At 31.5% G+C, this 22,108-nt stretch overlaps 7 protein-coding genes across 7 annotated transcripts; 2 read left to right on the top strand and 5 right to left on the bottom strand.

The window, feature by feature from the left end:
- Positions 1-219: 219 nt before the first annotated feature.
- On the bottom strand, positions 220-5,538 carry cubi_03703 (uncharacterized protein; the record flags this gene model as incomplete). Its single annotated transcript, XM_029020717.1, has 1 exon — positions 220-5,538. One exon carries the CDS (start codon positions 5,536-5,538, stop codon positions 220-222), a length of 5,319 nt encoding a protein of 1,772 aa, XP_028874214.1.
- A 390-nt stretch (positions 5,539-5,928) lies between these two features.
- Positions 5,929-11,805, bottom strand: cubi_03702 (uncharacterized protein; the record flags this gene model as incomplete). The annotated part of the gene is made up of 1 exon (XM_029020716.1): positions 5,929-11,805. The coding sequence occupies one exon, from the start codon at positions 11,803-11,805 to the stop codon at positions 5,929-5,931; it is 5,877 nt and encodes a 1,958-aa protein (XP_028874213.1).
- Positions 11,806-12,514: 709 nt separating this feature from the next.
- cubi_03701 (arginine N-methyltransferase) lies at positions 12,515-13,561 on the bottom strand (the record flags this gene model as incomplete). The annotated part of the gene is made up of 1 exon (XM_029020715.1): positions 12,515-13,561. The coding sequence occupies one exon, from the start codon at positions 13,559-13,561 to the stop codon at positions 12,515-12,517; it is 1,047 nt and encodes a 348-aa protein (XP_028874212.1).
- Positions 13,562-14,072: 511 nt separating this feature from the next.
- cubi_03700 (Dbp5p-like EIF4a-1-family RNA SFII helicase) lies at positions 14,073-15,629 on the top strand (the record flags this gene model as incomplete). Its single annotated transcript, XM_029020714.1, has 1 exon — positions 14,073-15,629. The coding sequence occupies one exon, from the start codon at positions 14,073-14,075 to the stop codon at positions 15,627-15,629; it is 1,557 nt and encodes a 518-aa protein (XP_028874211.1).
- A 674-nt stretch (positions 15,630-16,303) lies between these two features.
- cubi_03699 (SFP-type phosphopantetheinyl transferase) lies at positions 16,304-18,074 on the bottom strand (the record flags this gene model as incomplete). The annotated part of the gene is made up of 4 exons (XM_029020713.1): positions 16,304-16,591; positions 17,018-17,113; positions 17,279-17,819; positions 17,902-18,074. The coding sequence occupies 4 exons, from the start codon at positions 18,072-18,074 to the stop codon at positions 16,304-16,306; spliced, it is 1,098 nt and encodes a 365-aa protein (XP_028874210.1).
- Positions 18,075-18,822: 748 nt separating this feature from the next.
- cubi_03698 (uncharacterized protein) lies at positions 18,823-20,511 on the top strand (the record flags this gene model as incomplete). Its single annotated transcript, XM_029020712.1, has 1 exon — positions 18,823-20,511. One exon carries the CDS (start codon positions 18,823-18,825, stop codon positions 20,509-20,511), a length of 1,689 nt encoding a protein of 562 aa, XP_028874209.1.
- Positions 20,512-20,657: 146 nt separating this feature from the next.
- Positions 20,658-22,022, bottom strand: cubi_03697 (uncharacterized protein; the record flags this gene model as incomplete). The annotated part of the gene is made up of 1 exon (XM_029020711.1): positions 20,658-22,022. The coding sequence occupies one exon, from the start codon at positions 22,020-22,022 to the stop codon at positions 20,658-20,660; it is 1,365 nt and encodes a 454-aa protein (XP_028874208.1).
- Between the last annotated feature and the right edge of the window lie 86 nt (positions 22,023-22,108).

The following is a 22,108-nucleotide window of genomic DNA, read 5'->3' as shown; positions in this document are numbered from 1 at the left end:
AGCTGTATTAATGAGCCATTGAGTTATAACAACGAAAGTTTGATAATTTAAATGTAATTAAGTGGAGGTTAATAAGTGTTAGTAGAATAAGAGCGAATGAAAATATTATTAGTCATTTCCTTTCTTGAAAGTAAATGTATTATATTAAGTATAGAAGAATTTAGAAAAAAATTCAAACTTGCAAGTATATGAAATTAATAAGATGCAACATATTTGAACCTACGGAATTACATGCAAATTTTCTTTCAAATTTGGAAAATCATGCAAAACTTTGTGGACAGAATACACGTCATTGCATGCATATGCAATGGCTAATGCCGGTATAGGGAACGAATTTGATAGGAATGCTTTGAAAAATTGTTTAATTACTTGTGTAATAATTAGGTTATTTTGAATGGAAAAATTTTGAAAGAAAATTTCTGAATTATTTTTGTGAATATTAGAAAGAAAATCATTATTTAAGACTCTGGATGATGAGTTTTGTTGGGAAGTTTCATCAAAAAGAGAAATGGAATTTTCCTTTACGTTGAAAAGATTGAATTTATGTTGGATTGAGATAACCAAGTTGAAGAAGTTAGAAGATGTTGAATAACAATAAGACTCCATATTTTCATCACTAAACCATAATGGATAATATTTTTGTAAGCAGTGTGTGAACCAAGAATTAAAGCTCATTCCCAGACTTTTGCACATAATAACAATACATAACCATTCAATCTGTATAAGCTTTGATAAAAAGTGAAATTCAAGTATACTATCTATTTTGTTAAGGAAAACAAGACAGTCCAGCTGCAGATTACTGCAATAGTTCATTCCAACTATTGAAACTGGCTCCGTGATTTTTGATAATGGAGTCTTTATAGATAAAGTATTTGGTTTGAAAATAATGAGGATGAATTTAATTGTTTGATTTGCCATAGGAAGAAGCTGAAAATAGTTGGTGATATTTATACTGCATAAAATATTATGCAGAAGTAAAAGAGAGTGCTCATATCTAACATAATATGGTCCAAGAAAAGATTGTAAGACAGTCAAGTAAAGCATAGCATTGGCATAACTTTTGTTTTTAATGCATTGTCGAAAAAGATCATTTGGACTTTGGTTGATTGCTGGAAAAACAATGCATGGAGCAATAACTGGATCTATCTTTCTAATAATTGAAATAATAAGATATGTGAATATTTGTGATTGGATATTACAATTTCCAAATAAAGATAACGATTCCATTGATGAGGCTTTTGAATACATTTGTTCAAGAGATTCTTGAATGATCTCCATTATTTGTATCATTTCTTGAATATTTTGGGAAGATATCATAATTTCAGACTGAACTAGTTCCACAATACTAATATCCTCGCCATGTCTGCAAAATCTTTTGTTACATATTTTTAAATTTGGCCCAACAATATGAAAGGTTTCACTCAAGTAATCAAATATAAGTTTCTCAGTTATTTTCCCGTCAACAATACCATTTTTTTTGGAAAATGATACCATTTTTTCGATTACTTCATTCAGATTCTTTTTATAATCTCTACATGAATTCTTTAAAATAGGGAAAAGCATATTTTCAAAAATATTTATCAATATTTTGAGTATATTTTCGAGTGGGTATATCTTAATATAACTGATTATTGGAAATAAAAATTTTCTAATTATTTTGGATCTTAAAAACTTATTTGGAATGTTAATCAGATCTTGTAGAACTGGAGAAAGGCTTTGATAAATATTTAGTATAATTTTTGGCTCACTTACTAAAGAATGAAGGCTTTTATTCATAACTGATTCGTTGTTAACTTGATTATTGGCTTTTTTTTTGTTTGGATACGATTCCAAAATTAAAAATGAAGCAAGACCAGGGAAGAAGTTGACGATATGAGTATGGCCGATTTTTTCCTGAAATGACTGTATGAGGATTGGGGTAAGTAGGGAGTATTTTGAAATTTTTTTGTCACTACTTTCGTCAATTAGTGGAAGCAAAAATAATTGTTGAGACTCTGTTAAGTACCAGATAATACCAGAAATATCTAATTCCTCAATGTTTTCCCAATATAAAGGAAGCTTATCTGATATTGTGTTTACATTTGAATTTAAGTAATTTTTCATAAAATTCCTAAGATTATGGTTATTTAACAATTCAGATATATTATTTTCAAACGGTTTGAGTTCTTCCTGAAGTAAATTAAAGGCATCTTTCATAATACTGTCATAATTTGAGGTATCAGGGTTTACCATACAATTTATCTGAGGCTTATTTGAGGAAGTGACTTCTGTTGATTCACTGGACTTTTCAAGTTCTTTATCATTTTGATCATTTGTGCAAAACTCCAGAAAACCAAATCTAATGATATTAAAATTGTTGAAATAAGCTAGATTCTCATCAATATCAATAGAAGATTTATCAATTGGCTGGAATTCAAACTCGCATTTTTTGTTGAGAATATTTTCATCTGGCTGGTAATATACAGTTAATTTATATAATTTCCAGTCTTTGTGTAATATAAGAAAGACGCAGACTTCAGAGCATTTTTTGATTAGTAAGATTTCGACAGGATGATCATTCCAAACTTCTGAAAGATCAATAACCCACTTGACTTCTGTAGGTATAAATAAAAAATGTGACAAATTCTCATCTTCGTAGGCTGTGAGAACGAAATCATCCGTATAGAGGATAAAAAAGTCATCTTTTGATTTGGATATACTATTGGCTATTAATAAAGGATAAGAAGAGCAAAATGGGATTATTCCAATAATATTTCTAATATCCAGAGAATTCCTAACATCAAAAAATACAATACAAGTTTCTTCATATATTTTGCTTTTGTAATTCTTAATGGTTTTTAATTCTTTACTTAAGCATTGGATATAAGCTTCATATAATTTATTCTTTTCAAATGCTGAAATCTCCCATAAGTCGTCATTACTTGTGATTAAATCGTGAAAAGTATTTAAAAGTAAAGATGAGTCTACTGATAAGAAGAAAATCCATTCATTAATCCATCCAAATGGCAAGTTTGGCTTGCATAGAAGAAGTTCATGATTAAGATCACAAAATAATCTCCATCTTGAGTTTATTAAATCGTAAATGGCACATCCTCTATAACCACTTACTAGTATGTAATTTCCACTTCTGTTTACATATGCTTCATTGATTGGCCAGTTGTGATTAATATATATGGAAGGCGGAATTGGGATACTTTGTAAAACAAGATCTGTTTGAAACTCTAAGCAAGATGATATTATTCCAAACTCTGGAGAAATTTTCTGGTGAAAACTATTACTAATATCATTACTATCAATGCTATCACTCTTGTGATTTAATTCAATCATGGAATCTTTTGCAACCTTACTACTCACCTGATAATTTGATTCGTTAGATTCTGGATCCAAATCTAATTTGAAGTTCCTATAATTACATTGCAATACTCCAATACTTTCCATTCCAAGAAAAACCAAATTTTCACAACAAGGCAGACTCTGGTTATCATTGGAAAGTTGGCAGAAAGATGATTTTGTTTCTACTAATTTGTATATTGGAAGTTCTATTAAACAAAATTTTTCTTGATCATCGTCTTCTGTTTTGATCTTGACTTGATATAGCATTGAAAAGTCATTTGAGATGATTAGGGCATGTTTAAATAAAATTGGATTCTGCATTCTGGATATATTTTTATCTTTATTAATATTAAAGTAAAGCTTCCCAGAAAAGCTATCAATAACAAATATTCCACTTTCTTCCAAAGTTATGGTAATATATATATCACTGTTGGAGACATTTAGATGTGGGATTTTGGAAAATAAACTAATGTTAGAAACAAATTCTGAAATTTTTAAGCTGAATACACGGTTAATTTTTGGCCTAACAAACAAATTCTCAGTGGTTTGAATATCATTTTTTGATCGATTATATACTTTTTCTTCAAATGAAAGAACTTCAATAAACAATTCCTCTTGGTTCAAGGAGCTGGGACTGTTAGTTTCTGATTCAGCCTTCGCTACTTGATAATTATAATCAAACCCAAAAGTGGAGTCAATATGATCATCACACAATTCAAACTCTATTCCAAGTTCTTTTGGTTGAGCAGACTCTTCGCATATTGTGACAATTCTACGGCTCTTATTAAGGATTTTTGATCTTAAAACTCCAGTTAACTTGACAATATACCCAAATGAAAATTTTGGAAAATGGTTAATTTTATGATCATTATATGTTTCAGATAAAAAAAAATCTTTACTACTAACACCAAAATATATTGGTGAATTCCAAGAGAATAATAAAAGGGAGTTTAGTGGTTTAACTATAATCGTTAACCAATCATGAATTTCATTGTATTCTAAGTTTCCAGCTCCAAATCCTGAGAAATTTGATTTATTTTCCAAACTGAAATCAAGTTTTTTATTATTATTAATTAAAGCCTCCATTAAACTCACAGAAGAGTAGTGAAAATTTGTTGGGAATGTTTGGCATGATAACTCTTCAATACTTTTTTGGATTTGAGAAGATATTTTAATTCTTTCCAAGTTTTCTAGTTTAATTTCCTTATTGGGAATAGATTCATCCAAATATCCACTAAAACAATTCTTTTTGTTAAGTTCCAAGTTATAAATGGAATCTAAGAAAGAGAAGGAACCTTGTGAGTTCTTTAATTCATCCCCAACTTGAATAGAAGAAACTAAATCTGTTAAGAATATATTTTTTCTTCTTAAGCTTGAATCAGAAAATTGAATTAAAATTAATATTGGAAATTCTTTTAAAGTAAATAATATAACATTTTGATTAATACTTTGATCAAAAATAAATAGAAAAGAATCAAATTTGTGGAATACATTAATCATTCCAATTAACTCCAACTTTGCATAAGATGTTGAAAACTCAATTCCAGTTTCTGCATCCAACTTTTCACTTTTTTCCATCAAAGTCCCATACTCGCTAATTAGCTGAAAAGATAGGAGATCTTCTTGAAAACTATCAAATATTTCATCTGGAACATTCACGCTTGGAATATTAATCAGACCATTTTCAAGTTCTTCTGTAATAAAGACAAATCTTTCATTATTATCTATCTTTGAAATAGAATTACTTATTGAGAAGCTTTCAAGCTCATTTTTTCCATAAATATAATCATTCATTTCTTCACTTCCAATATCTTGCTCATCATCATCATCACTATCATTAATTGAGTCTTCAGAACTGGATTCAAATTCACTCAAGTATCCATCTTCATTAGAAATTTCAAGTGGTGAATGAAGGTGAAGACAGAATACAAAAACATGTTGTTGAGTAGAAGATCCTAAAATTAACAATTTACTATTACCACTCCATTCCAAAGACCCATTAAATTCCCCATTAAGCTTTTTTTTAGAATTGGTTAGTATAAACCTGGAAATAAGTATTCTATTATGTCGGTTACTTACTATTTGAAGAGATTCTCTTGTAATAATTGCCAAGTAATTTTCACATGGGCTTATCTTACATCCAATTATTTCGCTACTCACAATTCCATCATACACTCTTGCGTTATTTACTAATGGGATAATCATTTATGGCCAATTTTCATACATTTTTATTCTTGGTTATAAATATTTTAATCTTATTAAATAAATTTTTTTAGTACATTCAATCAATACTCCATGATGTATGCAACCCTGACCCTAAAGGGATCTAAATATTATTGCTAAATCTATAATCTGGCACTCTATTATACTTATTTTCAAATTAAACACTAGGAGATACCAAAAGAAATTCAAAGTTAACAACTAAAAGAATGAATATTTCAGTAAAATAACATGAATTTTACAAAAACAAAAACAATTAAAAATACTAATCTAATTATTCAATTTATTGTATATTATATATTATATATTAATTATTACCAATATTCTCCCACATCATTTAGGTACCCACTTTCCCGCTCATTTTTGGGCGGGAAATTAAACTATAAATTGGAGAATGTGTGAGAGTGATGTATTTGTATTTTTAAAAATGGATTGGAGGATGGGGTTGGAGAGGTATTTAAGATAGTTTAAGTGCTTAAGGAAGATGATTTTATCGGTAGGATAAAGGTTTTGAATAAAATCTGGGATATTGTTTAGGCTTTTGTTTGTGTGTAATGAGGTATTTGGGGAGATACCAAGGAAGGAAGGAATATTGCAGCAAAGGAGTTTCTCAACACGCAAAAGATGTTCGTGTTGTAATTTATTAGTGAGCTTTATAGAAAAGAAGGACCCGTTTCTTCCACTAGCGATAACATAACGGTAATTTTCGGATTCAACGGTTCTCATATGCACAATAGATGTGCAAAGATTTGTGTGAGATGTTGGTTTAAGTGTCTCTTTATCGATTATTTGAGTTGCACCAAAATTTGGTTCAAAAGTAAAAAGATTGTTGTTGTTATCAGAAACCAAAATAGCCAGATCCTTTTCTTGAACTATTGCTTGAGCTGATGTACAGGTAAACTTCCATAGTGGATGGGATCTAGCAAACTTAACCATAGTTTGTGATCCTCTGGAAGCGTCAGTTCTAAGCATTCCAAAGTGGACTCCTCTTCTTATATCTCCCAAGAAAAATAACGCTTTGTAATTAGAAACTGAACTAATACCTAAGGGTGTATCTATGAACGTCCCTTTAATAAAGCTTGACTCATTTTCTCTAAGTTCATGTATATATAGTCTATATCCAAATGTATGAGCAATATAGGTAACATTTGAGTTAGGAGCTCTAACAATAGGATTATTCTGGATGATTGGATAGGCTGCTAAAGCTGGTATTGCCGGAGCAACTTGTGCAGTTGTTGCTGGTAAGTTAATCAAATCAACACTAGTTACTGGGCCCCTGTACATACTTTGGAAGCATATCTCTAGTTCCTGTACATTATCGTGATATAGCTGCTTTGAAAATTTAGATGGCCAATACTTTAACATATTTGTCCACTTAGCATTATTTGCCCGAACTCCTGTTCCCGTAGCTTCTGTTGTTTCAGTTTCAGCCCCATTCCCAGTTTTTACTACCACATTTCCATCTTCCTCATCCAGGGAAACCAACTGTTTAACCTTGAACATTAGTAATCTTCCCTCAGCCTCGTAGTAATGGGTCGGATTAGTGCCTGTACCAATAATCAAAACCTGCTGGCCTTTGGAGTCTTGCCCAAATTTCATGCTCAACCCCACTTCCCAAGCTCCAAAAGCATATCTCCCCTTCGGTTTTGGAAAACTTTCAAAATCACGTCCCAAAACCGGGTTTGATAACTTCGAATGAGGAAACAAATCCTCAAAGGAGTAAAGCAACAGCTCATTACGCATTATATTCAGGTCCTTTAGTATTCCAAACTGTTCCCGCTCAAAGTCCTTACATGCCAAATTTGGCGCCACATTCTCTTTTCCGAGGTTATTGCATGTGGATGACTGGTTGCAATTGTCAGATTTTCTGGCTTTTTCGTTTATTATATTTGACTGGTAAAAAATTTTGGGAAGAGATTCTCCAATTTCAATTCCAGGGGGGAGAGTATCAAAATATGTTTCAGTCTCGAAGCTTGCTGGTGGGATGCCAAGATCTGGAATACTGGCGAGGGACTTTTCAAAGCATTTGTCAGGGTTTCTGATTAGGTCTTGGTTAAGCAGAATTGTTTGAGCCTCTTTCCCACCAGCTTCAAGGCATCTGAGATATCTGTAAAAAGCCATTTGACGGATATGGTACCCATTTAAATGATGTTTTGCATTGTCTGGGATTCCAACTATGATAGCAATAAGATTATACTCTTTACAAAAAGCTACTCTCTGAATTACTACTTCTGGCAAGAAAGCTCTCCTGAGGAACCAGTTATCATTTCCGGGAAATGGTAACGTGGATAGGGAGTTACATAATTTAGAATTTGATGAAGAATCTGCAAGGTTTAAAAATTCAAAGTTTATTTCATTTTTAATACTAGTTTTTAAAAGTATATGTAAAGGAGACCATGGAGAGTCTATTTTTGCTATGCAGTTGGACATTCCTGTCTCATCCAAGTTTACCACAGAAAACCTCCCCTTATCTGTCATAATCACCAGAGAAGAAGAAGAAAAACACCCTATTTTCGACAGTTTTGTTTCATCACTCATTAATTCCTGCCTAACTTCAATATTTAATGGTGAAGGTGCCTGAATTATCCAAGTATCCACATTACTTGAAATTTTTGAATTAAAGGAAATACCATGTCCACAATTGTAAATTGATAAAGGAGATTCATTAGAAAATGTCTCTTCGATATTGGAACTTGTTAGAGTGACTGGGAACTGAGCAAAGAACTTTGAGATATCCATCTGTACATTGTTGAAGTTTGTTTGTATCTCTAGTTTCCATTTCCTAGAAAAAATGTAATCTTCTGATCTTAAGTTACTCGAGCTATTATTACTTCTTAGATCAAGTCTATATATCAACATTGGTTTTTGTGAAACTGAAGCAACCATTATCATCTCACTATTACCTTCTTTGCTATCTTCTTCTTCCATCTTAATAAGCTCACAGGAAATCAAGAAGGAGCTGGAATTTTGAGTAAAGTTTGAATCACAACTTTGGTTAGTGGTATCTAATTCACCAGGATTGAGGGAAAATGTAGGAGAAATTGAAATCCCTCCTTCTTTTGCTATATAGTACTTTGGTTCAATAATAGGAGTACAAATCGAGGTAATTGGTCTTCCAAGGTCAAACTCATTTTCAAGAAATCTGTAAATTATCTCTTCTTTGCTACCTGTTTGGGATAATACGTTACCCATTAAACATGGTACAGCAGAAATAAAAGGTGAAAAAAATACAAGTCTTTTTTTAACTAGATTATAAATAGCTATAGATCCATTTAGCCATAGTTTACTGTAAATAACTAAAACTACTAAAAAATCTTCTGGATCCTTCAAATTACGATCAGAATTGGTAATTACTGGAGATATATGTCTAATCCAAAATTGATTTTTCCACGTTTCCTTGGTATTAATCTGTTTTTTGGATGTCTCAAAAGGCTCATCCTCGAAAAGTTGTGAAATCTCTCCTTCCATGATTCTTTGTTTTACTACAAGTTGATTAATTTCACAAAGATTATCTAGTTCCTCAAAAAGATTATCCATACTCTCAACTATTATTTGGTATCTTGAAAACTCTGCAATCATTTTTAAGCTATTTGAAGAGTCAATATGTTCGGTACCTTTTTTAAGATCTTCATTTGGCTTAAAGATCTTTAAGACTTTAATAGTGGAATCTTCAAACAAAATTAAAATAAAGTTACCCATAATAAAGGATTTAATTGCCATTGGAGCATCTGGATTATCAAAAAACAAATTTGAAATTAGATCCAGTTCAACTAATCTTGTTGAGATTCCAAAATCTAAAACATTAATAGTAGAAGGGAGAACTTGGATCACAAAAATATCATCATATGAATTTCCCATTTTTATCATTCCAGCTCCAACTGTGTTTGAATCTACTTCATAATCAAATTCTCCATCTGAAGGATCTAGCTGGTTAACATCTCCAATAATGACCATTTCTTGGCTATTATTTATGCAAGTATCTAAAGAAAAGAAATGAGTCTTTCCGATACTTTTTAAAGGATCTGAAGTAAATACCAAGTATTTTGTCTTATTAGTAATTGGATCATTTAAAGCCCAATGGAACAAAATATCATCCAAAAAGAATTTGGTTATTACTGATTTAGATACTGATTTCTCATATAAAGAAAGTTGTCCTATTGGATAAGTTCCATTTGTACTCAGTATTGAGTGCCTTTCATCAATTGGACACTTTTTGTGGTATTCCTCACTCTCAAATTCTTCGTTACAGCTATTAAAACTTGGTATAATGCAAAAGTCTCTAAGGGAATTTGGACCAAGATCTAAATAGTCCCTGATTTTAATATTTTTAAGTATACCTAAATTCTGTTCAGATTTGCCATCTTCTTTTTTAGGGATATCTGAATATATGTAGAATCTTTCAAGATCTTCTATACTGGAAAATTCAAGACAACTATCTGAGTAAGGTTGCACTAAGTTAATACCAGAATCTATTTGAGTCTTCTTGATCTTCTTGTTCTTTTCATCTTTCATAGAAGAATGAATTTCCTCTTTTGACCTAATTAAATTGACTATAGCATTATAACTTAATTGTGGATCTTGAGTAATATTTTGGTTTTTTGCATAAGGTATCAAAAATGTTTCATTAAAGGTAAAATCTAAGATAGATAACCCTGAATTAGAATCAATGTCACCAATTAATAGTAGGGATGGACTAATATAGGCATCATTAGAAGAGTTACTGATGGAACTAGCATTCTTTTGTTGGATGAAATGAACATTTTGAACTCTAAATATGGGGGTACTGGTGATTAAATAATGTTCATCTAGAGTAGTTTCTGATCCTAATTTTTTTGAAAGAGTTACAGTTTCAAGAGATAAAATTGTATGATCTCTGGGTAGATAACTTCTATTCCAATCCCAGTATTCATTAACTTTAAACCAGTTAAATCCTTTAATTCCATTTGGTTGGTCAGGTGATAAATGTATCATTAAGCCTATTAAGTATGGTTGAATCTTATTAAATAGTAGAATGCCGTAGTATTCATTAGTGATTAAAAAAGGTACCGAGTTTGATACTTGAAATTCTATCGATAATTCTGGCTGATTGATTAATATTGGTTGTAGATTAGAAAGTAAAGTCCTTAGATCCAAATTACTATCTAAATTTTCAAGATTAATAGTATTTAATAGTTCACTATTATCATTGGAAGTTGTACTAGCATGATTACCATCCAAAATAACAGTTCCCGTCTCAAATCCAAAAGTTTTTGGTTTAAATCCATGTACTTTTTGAGCACATAAATCAACTTCCAGTTTTTTCTCAGGTACATTATTGTAAGAATCATTAGTTGTAATCAGTGTAAATGGTCTATTTAGGCCTCCATGCAGAATAATAGAATTTGTAGAGAGCACAATTAATCCTCCAGATAAACACATATTAATATTTCCACTAGTATCAAAGGGAATCAGCTTGTAAGAATCCATAGGAAGAAGTTCCAGCTTATCTAGAACAGTAAACTCAGTAAGTTCCATATTTATAGATAAATAAATCAAAGAAACACAATTAGAATGAGATTGGATTGACCCGGTACTTATTGGGCCAATCCTAGTTAAAATAGCAATTTTAGGTTGCAAACAAAGATTAGAATTCTCATCCAGAATTTGGCAGGAATCTACAATAGTATCCATGTAAATGTCAGTTTCTACTAGAATTCCCCAACATGTTCCCAAGGAAAGTTCTTGGGTAAAATCATTCCTATTACTTTTCATTTTGTATGTAATGAAAAGTAGGAATTTAGGAGATGTGATCATCAGTACTAAATCATCACCATTTGGCTTGGTCCCAAGTTGAATCTGTTCCATCTTAATGTTATCATCCATTACAATATTTTGCTGAGAAAGCCTTAAAGATGAACCTCTAAGTAAATCTCCGATTTCAATTTGATCCTTAGTAACCAATTCCAACTCGGTATATTCGCTTGAGTACCTGTAGAGCATAATCTCCCAATTTGCAAATAACAATACTATATAATCAGGCATACCATTAAGTCCCATTAAAGTTGTACAAGCTACTGGAGTTAAGAGAAGCCTCGATGAAGTAATAAATCTAACCTTCTTCTCCTTAGTTACCTCATAGAGTTCTATACTATGGCTTTTTATTAGAGAGAAATTTAATACAGAATCTAGCTCATCTTTTTTCCCCACAAAATCTCCAAAGACTGAAAACTCCGATCTCTCACTTGTACAGTACGTGTCAAATACGGCAGTCATTCTAGATTCCTCCCTTGTTTTAGGCAGCTAAACTCATTATATAAACCTTCGTTGGTTTATACTGCAATTAGAAAAACTTTCTTAAATTCTTCCCTGGTACTTCTTCAAACGATTTCTCAGTCTTTTATCCGAAGTCTCAGTTTTCTTCTTCGTTCTATGTAGTTGGAAAAAGATCAAATACTTTGAATCAAAATCCAATATTAGTTAGTAAATAATTTACTATTATTTTCCTTTTTTATATTATTTTTAAATTTACATATCTTTCATTAAATATTAATTCGGTACCTAAAAAGACATTTGCGCGCCGGCGGGAAGGCACACAAATATATAAATAATAGTCAAATTATAAAAAAAAAGTAAAGTTGTAAAAATAGAAGATCAAGGTTTTACAAATTTCGAAGAATTTAATTGTTACAACGAAATATAATGATTAAACAAAAGTTGAGATCCATATGTTTTAGTAAGATATAGTTCCTTGTTAGTTACAGACCAAATAAGTGTCGGTATTAAAAGAAGCAAAGATGATATTAGTATTCGTAGTGGGAAAGAGATGGAAAATAAAATTAAATGTGAGGCATGAAAATATATATACGATTTTATATTATGCTAATTTAAGACACGCTTTTTATAAGCAAAATAATAGTAAGAATTAATGATTGAAGCATAAACAAGATTTAAAAAGTTCACACAATAATTTTAGTTGAAATAGTTACCTTAGTCTATAGTAGTTAACCTTTTCAATGGAGGATTTATTCTTTGTGAAGTTGAATTTGATTTTTATATCAAGATCTCTGACATTTTTAGTATTTTTTTTTAAAGCAAATATACCAGAAATAATATCATCTGTATCACAAACAAGATCTTCTTCAAAGTAAAATACTGACTGTTTCCAATGTGTGTATCTACCAAATGGGCCTGTAGTAAAAGTAACAGGTTTATGACCACAACCAAAAATAATATCGAACCAGACAATAAAAGCGTGAACAAAGTCTTTTCTTGCAACTTTGAGATAAAAAGGAGATACAAATTCCAAGTCCTCCTTCTTACATTTGTAAAGGTCAATGTCAAGGATACAGTAGGAACTTGTATTGACTGCATTCTCTCCAACAGTATCTATAATTGGCTCCTCCATAATACAATGCTTTACAAACTGGTAATTAAATCCATATACATTATTCCAATATCCAAGCTTTTCTTGCTTATATTCGGCATCCTCAATACCTGCTATGTACATCTGTGCTCTATCAGGGAAGATTAATCCATCTTCTTTAAGCCATTTATCTCTGCAAAATAATACAGTATCTAACATGGACTCATATAATAGTAAGTATCCCATCCATTCAGAAACAATAATATCAACCTTTTCTATAGGGAGTACAGCCTCTTCAGCTTTGCTCTGTATAAAGGTAATTTTATCAGAGAAATGATTATCTTTGATGATGTTTCTGGCTACATGAATAATTTCGGAACATTCAATCCCATATACATGTTTTGCTCCCGCCATTGCAGCAAACATACATAGAATTCCTGTACCACTTCCCACATCCAGAACGATTTTATCTTGGAATAAATGCTTATTAGTCATTATTGCTTTCTGGTAAGAACCAGTTCTTACTGAGTCTTTCAGCATTTCCTCATGAATTCCGAAATGAGCATAGGAATTAAAGTAGTAATCTGCACTGCTAATATCCTCCTGGACCAATGGGTTCCAAGAGTTTTTAAACTCTTCAAGTTCTTTTTCCGTTGGTTTAATCATTTTTTAAGGCAATAAATCCAATCGAGTTTTACTCTATTGGCTTAATTCCAAGTTGAAATTCTATATTTGAATATTTCTGCTGGTATTTTAGACTCTTTTCTTCTTAGAACCCTTTCCAATTAATCAAAATCCCCTTTCTTTCTTTTCAAGCCCAATCAATTCAAGATATATTTTACTCACTTTTTCTTGAATTAATTTTACCTTCATCACAAAATATTCTTGACATTATACTGTCTTTTGGGGAGCCCGCCAAAGTCTGGCGCCACATCAGGTACCGAATTAAATAAAGAAAAAGAAAAAAATTTTGGGTGGATCAGAAAGAATTAGAATAATAACTTAGAACACCGGAGGAAAAAAAGCTTTTTAATTATTTTCTGTTGAGCTTTGATTGAAATATTGGTAGTTAAAGTAATACAGTATACAAGATAGTGTCTACTTGGAGTATTATCGCAATACAGAAAGAAGTACTTAGAAATAACAAGAGGAAATTAGAGAGAGAAAATAAGTTTTGATGTCATCAGAAGATTCCGTTATTAATAGCAGCAATTCCAATGGAATAGAAACAGAGGAAAATGGAGAAGTTGCGAATGTAGATGAGCTTAAAGCATATTTCAGGGATATTTCATCTTCAAATTCTCAATCAGAAGGCTCAAAGAGATTTCAAGATGATGAGGAAGGAGCATCTAAAGAGGATGATATAGGAAAGAGTGATACTGAAAAAGATGATTTAAGTGATTTTAAGTCTTCGAACAATGATCATTCAATTCATCAATTTAGAGATGTTGAAAACAGCTCATCAATATCGGTTCAGACTGTAGACCCCAAGGCTCAGCTATATTCAGCAAAAGATTGGTCAGACCTTAATCTTTCACCAGATTTACTTAAAGGTATATATAATAAAGGTTTTAATCGCCCATCAAAGATTCAGGCAGCTGCATTACCACTCATATTCAGCTCACCAATGAATTTAATTGCTCAAGCTCATAATGGAAGTGGTAAAACGGCAACTTTTGCGTTGGCTATGTTAGGGAAAGTTGATACAAAGATTATTCATCCCCAATGTATGTGTTTATGTCCAACTAGAGAGCTTGCACGCCAAAACCAGGACGTTGTTAATGAACTTGGAAAGTTTACAGGAATTACAACATGGCTTGTAGTTGCACAAGGAGATAAGTATGATAAGACTATTGGGTCACAGATAATTATATGTACTCCAGGAAAGATGCAAGACTTTTTAAAGAAGAGATCTTTCCCGACTGAGTTTATGAAGTTAATGGTAATTGATGAAGCTGATGAAATGATTGACCACAGAAATATGATGGCTTCACAAGTTGGACAGATTAGAAAGTTCTTTAGACAGAATTTACAGATCCTCTTATTTAGTGCAACTTATCATGAAGAAGTTCGTCTTTTTGCTGAAAAAATTGTACCGAATGCAAATAAGATTAATGTTAAAAAAGAAGAGCTAACTTTGAATACCATTCAACAATTCTACGTAATCTGTAACGATGATGCTGATAAACTCTCATTTCTATCAGATTTATACGCTTGTATGTCTATTGGACAATCAATTATTTTTGTTAATACTAGAAAAACGGCATTTTCTATAGCTGAAAACATGAGAAAAGATGGTCATGCAATTTCTGTTATATGCGGTACTCAGACTAATTCCGGTGAAAAAATGGATCATGAAGTTCGTGATCAAGTTATGGACTCGTTTAGATCAGGTGAGAGCAAAGTTCTGATTGCCACTGATGTTTTGTCTAGAGGTATTGATGTTCCTCAAGTTACCCTCGTTATTAATTTTGATATTCCAATCAGATTCAACTCTACAAATTCGATTGGTATTGGCAATGATAGTCTTTCTACAGAAGTTGACAATGAGACATACTTACACAGAATTGGAAGAACTGGAAGATTTGGACTAAATGGTATATCTATTAACTTTATTCTTCCTCACCAACTTTCTTTAATTCAACAAATCAAAGACTATTATAATTGCAATATTCAACTTATTGAAAAGGATCTTGAAAATCTTGAGCAAATTCTCAAGTCTTTGAGATCTTGATATTGAATAGCTCTGATATCACCTAAAAATGCATTCCACTTAATTTTCAAATAAAACCGAATAGCATATAGGGTAAAAAAAATCAAAGTATATTTATGATTATCTAATTCACCTAGTTATAACTAATAATTTTTATTATATTACTCTGCTTTTCTTTTCTTTACTTTATGCATTGCAATAATTATTTTTTATGGAAAAGTTTACAAAAAGGCGACAAAGGCAGGATTCGAACCTGCGCAGCGAAACGCTATCAGTTTTCGAGACTGACCTCTTAACCACTCGAGCACTTTGCCTAGAATGGGAGTCAGACCTAAAAAATGATGTAATTAAAAAAGTTTAATTTGAGACCAAGAATTATTAATTTAATAATAATAAATTTTTAGGATTTATTGATTAAAAAACTCTATTAAAAGAACAGTGACAATTTTCAATAAATAGCTAACTATATGAAAAGAAGTTATATATCTAAAAACCTAGATGAAACTTCTGAACCCAATTCCAATTTGACTTTTCTTTGAATTAAGGGTTTCTGGAAGAGGGTTGGAATTCAAATGGAGGTTTTACAAAATTTTTGCAGATTTCTTTTTTTTTTTCTGTGGAAAATAACACTTTTTTTTTCTTTCCTTTTTTTCTACCCTCAGATCTCACAAAATCTACTTCAAACTTCCTTAAGATTATTCCCAATTCATTCTTTCATCTTGTAACTCCCCCAAAAATTCTCTAGCAACATCCTTTTTAATTGAATAAAGTCTTCCAGACGAATCAAATGTCATATAAACAACCCCAGTAATTTGAGTTACTGCTAACAATTCACCAATATTACCCTCTCTGTCCTCAACTCCATAGGATGAGCTTCTCAACTCTATTCCTTGCTTGGTAACTACATGCGTTGGGTATTTTGGTCTCAATATTGACATTGACTCCACTTCATTCAAAACTTCATAATCTGTATCCATTGACATCTTAGCTCTCTTCTACTTTATTAAACAAATTCAAGCTTTACTAAAAATAATAAATTAATTAAATTAATATTTAGTCACTTTTATTTTTCTTTTGCAAAAATGCACCAATTTGTGGGGGTTTTGGCGGGAAGTTTCTATTATTTAACTAATTACGAGTGATATTAAGTAAAAAAGTTTGTGAAAATTGTTTAAATTTGAGAAATAAGAATGTGAAATCCCCGAGCATTTTTCTTCAAATCTTCAATTATTTTTCATAAAATAATCCTGAAGAAGGCTTAACTGCATCTTGGAATCAATCCAAGTGGAGATAATCCATTATCTTTAGTTTTTGAATGTGTATCTAGAAATTTTAATAACAAAGTTGGAGTCAAGAAATCAAATCTAGTTTAGGATATAACTAAAAATTAGTTGGGAATTCAAGCTTACCTTTAAGCTGGAACTTTCAATGAACTCTGACAGTGTATTCTCTTTTCTAGAATCGCCCACTTGATTCTTAGATATATTATCTAATGGTTGGAATTTCTGAGGTCGGCTTTCAGATATACAGAAAGAAATATAGTAATTGGGAACAATCTGGTCGGATGAGTAAATTTCACATTTCTTAAAAAGGGAAAAATCAATTAAATGTTTTTAATAGTTGAATTGATTAGTTAATATAATTACTTTAAAATAAATAGAATTACTTACCTGCATTTGATTATCCATATATATACTTCTCTGTTCCAAAGAAACTGAATTCGAATAATTCCAATTATTTTCTTTTGCTAAACTTCCATCAATTAATAATCTCTTTGGGTCAATATAAAGTCCTAATCCAATATACTTAACGAATGACTCCTTAATTGTCCAGTAGTGCATAAATTTAGAGATATCTTTCTGAATATATTCCCATTCTGATGGTTGGAAAGTATTTGCCATATTTTTCAAAAACTTCTCCTTAGCTTCTTCAATATTATTGTTTGATAACTTATTTCTTGAAGGCAACTCTGACTTCATTATGTCAATTCCCACAATATGTTTGGACAAAATAATTACCACAATATCTCCATCATGTGAAACATTAAAGTGAATTAATGGTTCTTCTGAGTTGTATTTATAATATGGTTTCATCCCTTTTTCTCGGATTATTTTCACCTGTTTTGAGGAAATACCATAATAATTCATTAAACTCAACTTCATTAACAACACACTCAATAAGGATCTTTTTCTATCATTTAGTATTTTATATCTAATTAAAGTATTACAAATCATTCAAATGAATATAATCTTTAATTATGCCATTAATATAGCACTTACTAAAAATAACATACCTTAAAATTCTCTCAAACTCCTCATCTTCCAATATCTCAACTCTGAGTTGATTAATTAGTTTATCAAAATCTAAATCACTAAATTCACTTAGAGTGCACCACAAAATACAAGCATCATTCAAATCTAAACTTTTTTTTAAATTTAACTCTTCCAACATGTCTTTAAGCAACATAAATATAAAGTAAAAAACATCAAAGGACAACCAAATAACCACTTCCAATACAAATTTTTTCTCTTTTTTTTTCTCACTTGTAAATCGCACCAACCCCTCTTTAGTCTCAACTCTTGTCATATATGCATTTTTGCCGTAACTTCTCATTTGCGCGCCCAGTTCTCGGCTGCCATTCAACATTTACCGCCAACACATAGGTGGTTTATGGCGGGAACTCCCACATTTGTAGGCAGGGACTTAGCGGTAAAATGTGAAATGCAATTAATGGGGTAAACAAAAAAAAAGGTTTGTAAATTATTGTAGTTTTCAAAAGTTGGGTTAAGAAAGTAATGCAAAAAATAACGATAGACATTATATGTTAAAAGAATTTAAAAGTTTTTGGGAAGAATAAACAAAGTTTGGATATTTATTTTGTAATAATATACACATTTAAAGCAAGAATTGTGGTAACATAAAATATTCTTACATGGTGTGCATGTTAGAAATAGTCCAAAAAATTAATTAAGAATTAAAAAAGGAGTGGAATTCCAAGAATATAGCACAACTAAGTAATTTTCTTTGAAAGCTCTATTATTCAAAGTACCTATTTAGTATAAATATAAATCACCTTATAATCATATACAATTTGAGGGGGGTGAGGTAAGTAACTAGATAGATTTACTAAAATTTGAATATAAAATAAAAGCTAATAAAAAAAGAATAAATGCAGTAAAGATCAGCATCTCCTTTTATTAAGGAAAATAATGATATGGTAATATACAAAGAGAATGATTTATTATCATATACAGATAATCCTTTGGGATTGTTACCATCTCGTTTTATTGTAAATTCAAAGAGTTATTGGAATATTACAGGTATATTTGTATGTATACTTAGACTATATGCATATTACCCGGTATGGTTATTATTAAACAACACAAGCAATGATTGGTATGTAAATAATGCTCCTTTTTTTATAGTTTACTCTTTAATTTTTGGTATGTTAAATTCTACTTTATATATATTAATATCATTTGGTGACCCAGGATATTTAAAAAGCTGTCCATCAACAAAGTTGAAACCAGTAGATAAAATTAGAGATCCATTAAAACTGAAATTTAATTTGGAATTGAGGAATTTAAAGAAGGGTAAAAGTGGAATGAATAAAAATGATACAGATAATGTGTTTGGATCTTCAGATGATGAGAATGATGAAGAACTGGATGAGTTTGACTTAGAAGCTGGGTCTATAAATCATTTACAAGTGATAAATCAATCTGCCAATGACACCAGCTTTGAAATTTTGGATGATAAATCATTAGCTGATGTTGGATGTGGTTCATCTTCAAATGAGTTGAATTTCTCAAATAGTATTTTAAAGTTGGGAAATGGTACAACATCTTTCCCACTTCTGAATGCAAGTAATTTGATAAAATCTCCAATAAGAATTGATAAGAGTACAGCCAACTTAAGCTTAGTAATGGAAAGTGCACCTGGGCAATTTCTAAATTCCATTGGAGTTTCCCAATTTTCTTTAAACAATAGTCGAATCTTAGATAATTTGTTTAATAATAATGAATCAGAATGTTGTAAGTTATCAAGAGATCTTTTAGATGGCGATAGGTCTCCTGAGTGTAGCTTCGCTAACTCGAGAAATTCAAATAGAGAAGAATTAACTTTTAGATTAAATCTACAAGATATTGAACAAAAAACACCAAAAGCAGACAAATTAACTCATCCCGTATCAAATTTGAACAGTAATAGTTTATCATTTCCGCTTTCTCCATGTTCCTCGGATGGAATTGACCCCCTACCAAGAGGAGAAATGAGTACTACTAATCTCAAAAATAGCTGTTTTCAAAGTAATGATGGCTACTTTGTTTTTAAAGAGGGTAAAATGTATCAGAATGGGGTCAGATTAAGATTTTGTGATTACTGTAGAATGTATCAACCACTTCGAACAAAGCATTGTACCTCATGTGAAAGATGCATTCGGACTCATGATCATCACTGCCCCTGGCTTGGAGTCTGTATTGGTGAATATAATAGATGCAAGTTTTGGTGGCTTTCTCTTGTTCAATTTCCAGAGTGTATTTGGATTCTTTACTGCATTTCTATTTGCCTTTTCAAGGCAGATCTTAATAATAACCACCCAACCATTTTTGATGTATGCTCCATGATTTTTATTGCTGGAAATGCACTTTTTATTGCTTTTCTTTCTCTATTACTTGTTGTATACCACCTTTTTCTTGCCTATAACAACCTAACTACCTGGGAGAATCTTGCTTGGAATAAGATATCATATCTAAAACCATTTCCAGATACGCAAAACTCACCGTTCTCCAAAGGACACATATATAATATAGCAATCTTTTGCATTCCCTATTATGTGGACGATCTCATAATAGGCGAAGAAGGAGAGATAATATGGGAAAGGAAACCTCCAGACAATGTTTAGATTAATTTAAAAACCTCTAGTACTAATATGGATTTCCTAATTTTTAAGAATCTTATTATATTCTTTGTTTATAATTTTCATATCCTAGGAAATGCATGCATTTCTATATTTAAAAAGCCCGCCTCCCCACGTGTGTGTAAAGTTGACTAATTGGTATGGGCAGGGTTTTCGTTTTTAAATGGGATAAATTCGACGCCATTCATATATGGTTGTAAGACTTTGGGTATCCTGAGACCTTCAGCTGTCTGGTAGTTTTCAACAATGCAACACATGGTTCTTTGAATCGCACACAATGTACCATTAAGGAAATGGCAGTAACGTTTCTCACGTTCTCCTTCTTTTCTGAATCCTAAACGACATTCAAGCGCCCTAGACTGGAAGTCTGTGCAGTTTGAGCAGGAAACAAGCTCTCTATATGAATTATATCCGGGGAACCAAGCTTCTAAATCATACTTTTTTGCTGCAGCGTCATTAAGAGCTCCAGATACAATGGAAATAACTCTATAAGGTAATTCTAAAGATCTATAAAATTCTTCAGAAACACTAATCATTTCCTCGTGGATCTTATTTGAGTCTTCTGGTAAAGTAACACAGAACTGTTCAACTTTTTCAAATTGGTGGATTCTAAAAATACCCCATGTGTCTTTACCATGGGCTCCAGCTTCTTTTCTAAAACATGTCGAAGTACCGGCATATTTAATTGGTAAGTCTTTTTCCTCAAATGTCACATTGTGGTGCATTGCAGCTATTGGTTGCTCAGATGTGGCTATTAAGAATAAACTATTGGAGTCAACTTCACCTTTGCTGTTATCAGAAGGAATATGATAAAGGGTCTCCTCAAAGTCTTGTAACTCAGCTGCCTTACCCATTAAATCTCTTTTCATAAAATATGGTGGCTGAATTGCTCGATATCCTTTCTTCAACAAAAAGTTCATAGCATAGTGGGTAAGAGCCATGCTCATTACTACACCATAATCCTTTAAAAAGTAACCGCGGTGGCCTGCCAACTCTGCACCTTTCACACTATCATAAAATCCTAATTTGCTCATAACCTCATTATGGTGTAATTTTCCAGGTGTTCCATCAACTTTGATATCTGGAATTTCTCCCCATGTTCTTAACACAAGGTTATCGTCCTCTGTATTGGAAATTGGAACATCAGGTTGTATAACATTACCAATTTTATGCCAAAGCTTATCTCTTGTTTCCTCAGTTTCCAATGCTTGTTTCTCAATGATTGGGAGATTCTTCTTTAATTGTGCACTTTTATCTTGTAATTCCTTGCAATCTGCTTTTGGATCTTTTTTTTTGATTTGAGCAATTTCCTTTGAAATTGAATTCAACTCCTTCTTGCTCTGCTCAAGTTTAAATACATCCTCTCTCCATTTCTGATCCACTTTAACAAGTTCCTCAAGAGTCTCCAATCCTTTATACCTCGCCACCTCTGATTCAGCTATCTTTTGATAATCCCCGCCCTTCTCCACTCTAATTCTGTTAATATCTATAGGCATTCTTTAACACTTACTAAAATAAATGATGATTGATTTTATTCGTCAAAAGTTTTCCTAAATTATTTTAACCAATTTATTCTTAACTG

The sequence above is a fragment of the Cryptosporidium ubiquitum genome (genome assembly GCF_001865345.1).
Source record: "Cryptosporidium ubiquitum isolate 39726 chromosome Unknown contig_25, whole genome shotgun sequence".
Classification (NCBI taxonomy): Eukaryota; Apicomplexa; class Conoidasida; order Eucoccidiorida; family Cryptosporidiidae; genus Cryptosporidium; species Cryptosporidium ubiquitum.
This window is presented reverse-complemented; position numbering and strand designations above follow the sequence as displayed.